Source organism: Aedes albopictus, chromosome 1, assembly GCF_035046485.1.
Source record: "Aedes albopictus strain Foshan chromosome 1, AalbF5, whole genome shotgun sequence".
Lineage (NCBI taxonomy): Eukaryota > Metazoa > Arthropoda > Insecta > Diptera > Culicidae > Aedes > Aedes albopictus.
Window position 1 is genome coordinate 125233181 of NC_085136.1, and position 9903 is coordinate 125243083.

The 9903-nt window shown below is 44.4% G+C and overlaps 1 protein-coding gene across 1 annotated transcript; it reads left to right on the forward strand.

Moving 5' to 3' along the window:
* Nucleotides 1–1826: 1826 nt before the first annotated feature.
* Nucleotides 1827–3248, forward strand: LOC109406627 (myb/SANT-like DNA-binding domain-containing protein 1). The gene is made up of 3 exons (XM_062846780.1): nucleotides 1827–2076; nucleotides 2138–2274; nucleotides 2564–3248. Exons 1-3 carry the CDS (start codon nucleotides 1838–1840, stop codon nucleotides 2878–2880), a joined length of 693 nt encoding a protein of 230 aa, XP_062702764.1. The 5' UTR covers nucleotides 1827–1837; the 3' UTR covers nucleotides 2881–3248.
* Nucleotides 3249–9903: the final 6655 nt, after the last annotated feature.

Sequence of the window (9903 nt, forward strand, 5' to 3'; positions counted from 1 at the left end):
AAGATCGTCTGTCAAAATTATTGACCGTCCAGTTCCAAACTGTTCACGACCGTTCGAAACAGTCGGCGTTTCAAACGGTCGGTGAAACAGTCGGTGACGGATTTGACAGCAGAAATGAGCGAGAAAGATTTCGCGCGCAAACGCGTTTTCAAAAACATTCAAGTGGTGGAACAAGGACAGCTAACCGGTCGTCCTGATCAGCTGTTGCCGGCAGCCAAGCCGCCAGCTTTTTGGCGCGGAAGTCGGGGGGTGTTCAGATGCAATGTTTATCACTCAACAAACTTATGGAAATATTTTTTTCGCAATAAACGTTTTAAATGTTTTAAAGTGAGGTTTCATAAATGCAATTTATATTATTTCCAGGATAATTGCCCATGTTTGTTATTCTGAAGACCTATACGTTTGAAATAATGATGTACTTGAACAAAGTTGCTGATTAATTGGTTTCTGTTGAATACATCGAGAATCCCCTCGATATTCGACGACTGTTCTGAACAGTTTCACAAACAGTCGGGATAATCCAACCTTGAACTGAATACACAATACTTTGGTAAAAATACACTTTTTTCCTTGACCTCATTTCTTGCCATCTGAGTACTAGGCTTTACCCGAAAATAGTTCCGTGAAAATTCCTGCAGAAGTTACCAAGTTCCAATTTTTCTCTGACAATACATCCAGAATTTTCAAAAATATTTCTGAAGAAATTTCCCGTAAATTCAACCAGCATGTTCATGGGAATTGTACTAGGTGCTTCCTGGGAATTCATCCTGGAGTTTCTCGTGAATTCCTCTAGTAATTTCACGTGCATTTTTCCAGCAGTTCCACGTGAATTCTCACAGGGTTTCTCACTGAGCTCTTCTAGCCTTCCATCGGTTCTTTCTCCAACAGCTCCACGACAATACTTCAACGAGTTCTACGGAAATTTTTTCTGGAATTTCCCAGCAAAACGTCCATAAGTTCCATGAACTTCCACCAGAAATTACCCGGGTGTTTTTCCCTTGGTTTTTCCTAGTTATTCCTGGATATATACCAGGAATTTTTCGAAAAAATTGTTCAGGAATTACCTAGATTCCCCGGAAATTTCTACTAGAACTCCCCGCGAGTTTCTCTAGTTCTTTGGGAATTCCTCCAGGAGTTCTTTCGAAATTTCTCATGAATTCCTGCAGGAGTTCCTCAGGAATTCCTCCTGCAATTGACTAGAAATTTCTCCAGGAGTTCCCCAAGAGTCTCGGGAATTTATACATAAGTGTCTCTTTGGAGTTTCGCCAGAAGCTAAAAGAAGAAGCAGAATTACTACAGAAGTTCCTCGGCAATACCTCCAGGAGTTCCCCGAGAATTCCTCCAGGAGTTCTCCGGGAGTTTCTCGAGTTTTTTTTTCAGGATTTCCTCGGTAATTTCTCCAGGAGTTTCTTGGGAATTTCTCCAGATAAAGAAGCCAATTGCTCATTTACAAACCCCTCCCCCCTCCCCCTGTCACACGTTTTGTATGAGACCTCTGAAATTTTTGAATGGGTTGTCACACTTGACTGAAACCCCCCCTCCTTTCTAAAAGCGTGACATAATTTATGGACGTTCCCTTTCTCCAGGCATTCCTTCAGATTCTTGGGATTCCTCTGGTGATTCTTCCTGGAATTCTTCAATATATTCATCCAGACATTCTTGAAGGAGTTCCTCCAGGGATGTCGGTATACATATGTCACCCTCTTTGACCGAAAAACTGGCTACACCCTTGTGTTCATGTAATGAGACACGTATGTTCGTTTAAAGCAGAAACCATTAGGTACTTACTGTGAACACCGTTATCATTTTTCTTTGTAGAAGCGTTCTGAATCACATTATGGAGGACCAAGAACCCAGTACGTCGAAGCGCAAGCAAACTAAAAAACGCAGTGTGTGGTCGACCGCTCAATTTGATTTGCTGCTGGAGCTGTGGGAAGAGAAGATTGGCGATCTACGTGGTACGCGGAAGAACAGCCATGTATATGAAGAGATGCGTACAAGTTTCGAAGAACACGGTTATGCAGTTTCAGCGGAAGAAATCAAAGTTAGGATAAATAACCTAACTGCACGTTTCAAGTAATTTTTTGTATTCATTTTCTTTGTTTAGTATATGCATATCGTTAATTTCCATTAACAGAAAAGAAAAAGCAATCGTAGGTCCTTCAGGAGGATCGCCTTCTGAGTGGCAACTGTACAATCGAGTAAACCAAATATTGGGAAGCTTCCGAATCCATAACGTGTCAGCTGTTGTGGAAGACAGTATTGAAGAAGAACGTAAGTATTAATTAATTGATTCATTCTATCCACTTATCCGCGAGCGGTAATGGCGGCGGCGAGTGCAAATAACCGATTCGAGTTTTGACGTTTCTTGGGGATCGCAATCGGTTGCGCACCACCAAACGGTGGGTGCGGGGGCGAGGAGGAGAATGAAACTGTTTTGACTTTCCCCCAAGAAACGTCAAAATCCGAACCGGTTGATTATGCCCGCCGCCGCCATTACCGATCGCGGATAAGTGGATTAGTCTAGTGGTGCAGACTTCTAAAACAGATCTACATATTCCAGATCTCGACGAAGAATTTCTTGAGGAACCGTGCACTCAAGCGACGTTTGCGGCCTCAGAAAGTGCAGATTCACCCATCGCCTCACCATCACCTCCTGAGCGTCCCCCTCCAAAAATGAGGAAGCTGATGAAGCCGCAGGCAGAGCTGATGGAGGAATTTAAGCGTACCAATGCTCGCATTGAAATAGAACTCCAGCACATGCGGGAGGTCGACGAAAAGTTGTTGGAAATAGAACAAGAGAGAAACGATATACTAAGAGGTATGGCGGAGAGCTCCAAGGAGCTGAATGAAGCGCTCGTCAAGTTTTTGAATAAATAAGCTGGACTGATTACTAATTTCTTCGGTGTTTTTTTGTGAAATATAATAGCAGTCATTTACTCACAAAACTTTAGTTGAAAATCAAAAGACAAATGAAACAAAAAATTCAAAACTATCATTTTCTCTTTTATTGGACTACAATTTTCCTTTCAATTCAACAAATTATAGCTATACAATGCATTGTTTTAAATATCTATTACGCCGTCATGGCAATGACGCACAAAGTCGCACACGATTAAGCCTTATTGAAGCAAACCTCTTAAGAAAAATCGTCGGTAGATTCAATCACGAATTCGTCATGCGTGGTTTCAGAGTGTGTAGCTGTAGCTGAAATAAAGATAATAATATCACAATTGTATGACATTCAGTGTTTAGTATCATATGGGCGTAACTAGAATATTCTCTTGCCAAGTAGACATTAGACATTCACAAGGGGCTAACTGGCTTGATCGTTCTCTTTTCATCGATTTTGTGTTTGTGTTATCACAGAAAGTGTATTGAGTTTAGTTTTCCAAATATACCGCATTTAGTTCACCACTGAACTGCGCACTCAGTCTTCATAAGTGCGAAAACGTAAATAAAAGTGCGCGATTGCATCAAATCAAGTTGATGTCTTCGGTGCACTATTTCTTCAATCTATGCTGAATAAGTGCTTTAAGAGACCGAGTTGATTTGATGCAATCGCGCACTTTTATTCGCGTTTTCGCACATGTAAAAACTAGTGCGATAGTCCAGTGGCGAACTAAATGCGCTATATTGACTAATTCAGATCCACAGGGGATAGATACATTTGGGCAGGAGCACCTATTTTGGACACTTGCTGCTATAACTCAGTCAATTTCAAACCGATTGACTTGAATTTTCAAACATGGCTAGATACTGTGCGTATCTGATCGTGTCTCAAACCTCAATTGGTTCGAAATTGACTGAGGGTCTGTTCCAATTGGCGAATTAAAATTGATTTTTACTTAAATTTGACAGTTCGACACTTAAACTTGACAGTTCTTGTATGGAAATAATTATCGAAATGTCAAATTTAAGTAAAAATTAATTTTAATTCTCCAATTGAAACAGACCCTGAGATATAGCGACAAGTTCCCAAAATGGCCAAATGGTCCCAGACCCTACTTAACATGCATTGAGAAAAGAGAAAGGATAATTAAAGCGATAAAATTTACAGTCCTAATGAAGTACAGCCGAAATAAAAAAAAGTACCTAAATACGTTGCAATTGCATCTCGAATCTTCTGCGCAGTGGGGTTTGAATCTGTAATCGTAACGACTTCTTCAGGTGCTTGTTTTCGCGTACTTTCATAATCGCGCAATTCTTGAAGCCAATGCTGGTTGATTTTATCATTGTTCACATTCAAAAAGTTGTGTAGAACGCAACAGCACTTCACAATAAGTGGCACTTTATCAATTCTGTTGTCCAAGCCCTTGCCGATTCTTCGGAAACGTGCCTTCAAGTGCCCAAAGGCGTTCTCAACAACTCTTCTCGCTTTCGACAAAAAATAATTGAAAGTTCGTTCCAATTCATTGGAATGCGCACGGAATAAGTACGGTTTCATAACTGTGTCTGATAAACGAAAAGCAGAATCGCCAATCAACAAGAGTGGCACCTCAACTCCATTAAGGATTTTCGAGTACTGTTTTAGACAAGGGTCTTGAAGCTCTCGTTTCAGCTTTGAACTCTCGAATATTTTTGAATCGTTACATCGTCCAGGGCTTCCAACGCTGATATACTGGAATCGATATCTAAAAAATTAGAAATATTGAATTATTTTTAAAGGACATCATAATAATATAAAACAATCTATATACCTGTAGTCAACGCTGGCAAATAACACTGTAGAATACCACCCCTTGTAATTATGGTAGTCGATTGCTTCATCGCTGTGGGGGCTAACTTCTATGTGGCATCCATCTGTAAAAATAATGCGTAGAATAATATGAGCCTTGAGAATTTCTTCTGAAGTTTCTTGGAAGAAACTTGAGGAGGCATTCCTGGAGGAATCCTTGTAGAAATTTCCGGACGAATATGCTGAGGAATACAAGAAGGAATCCTTGTAAAATCCTGGAAAATCATTGGAAGAATTCTTCAAGGAATTCGTTAAGGAATCACTGGAGGATTTTTTGGAGAAAACTTAGATGATCAGAGCTTTTTTTGACTAGTACAAATAAAATTCTCCTGCATCCTCGTTTTTTTTAATGTATGCAGGAATTCCTTCGGAAATTCTTGGAGGAATACCTTCGGAGATTCCTGGAGGAATTCTTTCAGAAATCCATAGAGAAAGTCGTGAGGAAATCCTTAGGTGAATTCCTTACGAAATTCCTAGACAAAATAATTCCAAACTTCCTGGAGGAATGCTTTTGGAAATTCCTGGAGGAATTCCTTCGGAAATTGCTGGACGAATGTCATTGAAAATTCCTGGAGGAATTCCTTCGGAAAGTCCTGGAGGAATTCCTTCGGAAAGTCGTGAAGAATTTTTTTCGGAAATACTTTTTGAATTTTTTTTGGAAATTCTTGCAGGAATTCCTTCGAAAATTCCAGGAGGAATATTTTCGGAAATTCTGTGGGCGGACGGTTCGCAGAGTATTAATCAACCCGGAATATATCGGAATTCGGCGGAATAAAAAACACGACACGACCGATTCAGAAATTGCGTAGTAACTTTATTAATAACGTTATACAAAACAAAAGGTAACGCTCGCTGCCTGACTGAATTCACGTAACGGTGTCAGAACAGTGATGCCAGTTCAATACTCCTCCTCGGGAATTCAACCATCTCGGCCTGGAATGGGAACCAGGCCCATCATAGCAGCGAACTTCCTCACTCGTTCAGCTCCAAGCGGTTTGGTGAGAATGTCCGCTATCATGTCCTCTGAAGTACAGTATTGTAGATCAATCACTCCGGTAGCACAAACGTCTCTCGTATAGTGATACCGAATGTCAATATGTTTGGACCGTTTCTTTTGATGATCTAATGCAACGAAATCCAAACAACTGCGGTTATCTTCGTAAACTGTAGTAGCTTGCACCTGCTTCTCGTCCAACTCATCGAGCAATCCGCGGAGCCACACCGCTTCCTGTGCCGCACCCGATAAAGCAACGTATTCTGCTTCCATTGTGGAAGTTGCAACGCAGCTCTGCTTGCGACTTATCCAGCTTACTGTAGCTCCTCCTATGCGATACAGATATCCGCTGCACGATTTGCGGTCGGTGCTGTCACCGGCCCAGTCCGAATCGCAGTAACCAACCAGCTTGAACTCCGCTCCAGGTGCCCCAAGTCTTAAGCCGTAGTCAATGGTTTGCAGCAAATAACGCACAACTCTTCTTGCTTCTGTCCAATCGACCAAAGTAGGCGAACTGACTTTACGACTTAAAATACCCACGCATGCAGCGATATCAGGCCGGCTGTGAGTCGCTATGTACAAAAGGCTTCCAATCAATCGTTGATATTCAGCGTTGTTCGGTAACGGTTTGCTGTCCAGCCTGATCTTGAAATATCCAGTATCCATTGGGAATTTTGATCCTTTTGCATCGTTCAGTCCGAAGCTCCCTGCAACCTTCTTGATGAAAACAGCTTGGCTGAGATTGTAGAATCCTTCCTGATCCTTATCGACGCGTATACCAAGGAAACAGGACACGTCTCCAAGCTTCGTGATCTTCAGCTTCTTTTGAAGTTCCATCTCCACCTCCTTGATGTGACTTTCTTGTTTGCAGACTACCAAAAAGTCGTCAACGTACAAAAGAATGTACATCCACTCTCCTCCTGCACACTTTTTGCGGTAAAGACACGAGTCTGCCTTGCACTGTAGAAATCCCATCTTCAGAAGTATATCCGTTATCGTTCTGTGCCACGTTCTAGCAGCCTGTTTCAGTCCGTAAATAGATTTCCGCAGGCGGCACACTTGCTGCTCCTTGTGTGGTACGGCGAACCCCGGCGGCTGACGCATAAATACTTCCTCCTCCAGTGTACCATATAGGTATGCTGATTTCACATCCAGGTGTTTTACTTGCATTTTGCGGTACCCTGCAACAGTCAGCAGCAAACGGAAAGTTGAATGCATTGCAACAGGGGCAAAGCTATCGTCGAAATCAACACCAACTCGCTGGGCAAAGCCTTGCGCGACAAGTCGCGCCTTGAAGCGGTCCACTTTGCCATCTGCATTCAGCTTGCGCTTAAACACCCACCTGCTGCCAATGATGTTCCGATCGGTAGGCGGATCCACAAGCTCCCAGGTGTCATTATCGATTAGCGACTGGTACTCCTCACTCATTGCTTTAATCCATTTCTCCTTTTCCTCGGAACCAACGGCCTCTTCGTATGTCGTCGGCTCATCCAATGCGACAGCTGCTCTACCTACAACGTAGTCGTTCATCCTAGGGGGCAACACACCTCTGTTCGCTCGTCGAGGCAAAACTCGTCCATCTTCGCCGTTTGGATCTCCACGATCTACTTCATCGAACACAACTTCTTCCTGGTCTTGTCCAACGAACAGTTCTTCAGCACTCTCGTAGCCAATAAAATCCTCTTCTTCTTCGGCGATCGAAACCTCGTCGGACTTTGGCAGTGCTGGCAGCTCGACAATTGTTTCTTGTTCTTCCCGTTGTCCAATCCGTTCATCGCATCCAATCTTCCGGTCCATCTCCGTATCCTCAAGAAATTTCGCATCGCGACTTATCGTAATGCGGCCGGTAGTTTTATCGAGAAACCGATAGGCTTTATGTTGATTGGAATAACCAACAAAAGTCAAAAGCCGCGCCTTCGGTGTCATCTTCTTCCTGCGCTCCGCTGGTATTTGCACCCACGCATCACTACCGAAAATCCGGAAATGTTTGAAAGATGGCTTTCTCCCATACCAACGCTCGAAGGGGCTCATTCCAATAGAACGCGACGGTAGGCGGTTTTGCACGTAGGTCGACGTGAGCACCGCCTCACCCCAGTATTTTTCGTCCAGGCCTCCCTCCAGCAAAAGACACATTGTCATTTCTTTGAGATAGCGATTTCTCCTTTCGGCCACGCCGTTTTGTTGTGGCGAGTACGGGGCCGAAAACTGACATACAATCCCTTCGCTTCTCAGGAACCGCTGCAACTCGTTACCGACGAACTCTCCGCCGCCGTCTGATTGCAGTACACGTGGAGTTTTGCCGACCTGCGTCTTACAGAAAGCTACAAAATCCCGGATCTTGACCGCCGCGTCCGACTTTTTCCGCAGTAGGTACGTGAAGGACATTCGAGAATAATCGTCGACTATCGACAGAAAATACCTGTTTCCGCTGGGAGTACTTGTCATCGGTCCGGATAAATCCATGTGAACCACATCCAATATCGCCTTGGATCCTCTGTCGCACTGTTTCGGAAACGGCTTCCGTGCCATCTTCCCTTTGATACAGCATTGGCATACCGCACGCACATTACAGTCGATCACCTTCATTCCATCCGCTAGTCCGTCCTTGGCAATAGACCGCACAACCTCGGGGTCGCGGTGCCCCAACCGTCTGTGCCACGTGTGCAAACAATTTGGTGTATGTGACGGCTGAATACTTGCCATCGCCTTCTCAGGTGTATGCAATCGATACATATTGCCATGGCAACCCGCAACTGCTACAACCTCACCATTCGGTCGACGAATCTCACATCCACTGCCGTTGAAAACAACACCAAAACCTTTCTTGCTAAGCGCACTAACGGAGATCAGTCCGCTCGTCAATCCGGGAACGAAAAGGACGTCGTGCAGCATGACTTCGACCGCTTCTCCGTTGCCATCGATCACATGGAACCTACCTTCACCAACGCCACGAACTTCTGACTTTTCACCGTCCGCTAAGATAACGCTGGCAAACTTTGCCTCCTCTAGCTTCGAGAAGAATCTCCTGTTTCCCGTCATGTGTCGAGTTGCACCGCTGTCTACGTACCAATCCGCCGGCTCGCCATAGCCGACCATCCACGCCAATGGTCCATCCGATACGCTTTGAGCTTGACTTGCCTTGGCCTTGGATTTATCCTCCTTTTTCGATTGGGTCGAGTTTTCCACCTTGTTGCACTCCTTCAAAAACTGACGGCAATTTCGTTTTAGGTGGCCAGGTTGTTTGCAATAGAAACAAACCCGCGAGTCCTTGTTGCTGACATCACCACCACCTCCACCGCGGAAACGACGATGACCAACTTTCAGCGCTTTACCGCCGCTCGAAGCAGCAGCTCCGGACCGTTCCTTCCGCTTCTCCGCTTCAGCCAATAATTTGGATTTTACCAAATCCAACGTCAGTTCGTCACTAGGCCGTTGCTCCAACGCAGTCGTCAGCGGGTCGTAGGAGTCAGGGAGAGAGCATAGCAACATCGCTACTTGCAATTTCGCTGGTAATTCATCCCCCACGTCTGCAATCCTTTGCACCAGGTCGCTGAACGTTTGCAGGTGATCTTCCATATCGCCGTCGTCGGTCAATTCGAGCTTCGTCAACTTCTTGAGTAGGTACACGTCGGATGTTTTATCGTGGTACTTTTTGAGTGCAGTCCACACATCTTTGGCTGTATTCGCAGCCCGTACCAAACTCAATTGGGCGTCCTCAAGGCACAAACAAATTGTAGCGCGAGCCTTCCGGTCGTCTTTGTTCCACTGGGCTAAAGCTGCCGCCGCTGTTGGAACCTGCTCAGCCTCATCGATGACGTACCATAACTCGTCTCGGACGAGCATCATCTCCATCTTGAATTTCCACGTTTGGAAATTGTGGTTATTCAATTTTGGAAATGGAAATCGTGCCTGTTCAGCCATTTTGTTTTTCGGCTGCTAGCACACACCGGCGATCAACGACGAAACTTTTTCCGTTCGATTTTCCCGAAAAAACGACACTTCGACCGGAATTTCCTACGCGACGATTACTCTGGGCCCATAACCTGTGGGCGGACGGTTCGCAGAGTATTAATCAACCCGGAATATATCGGAATTCGGCGGAATAAAAAACACGACACGACCGATTCAGAAATTGCGTAGTAACTTTATTAATAACGTTATACAAAACAAA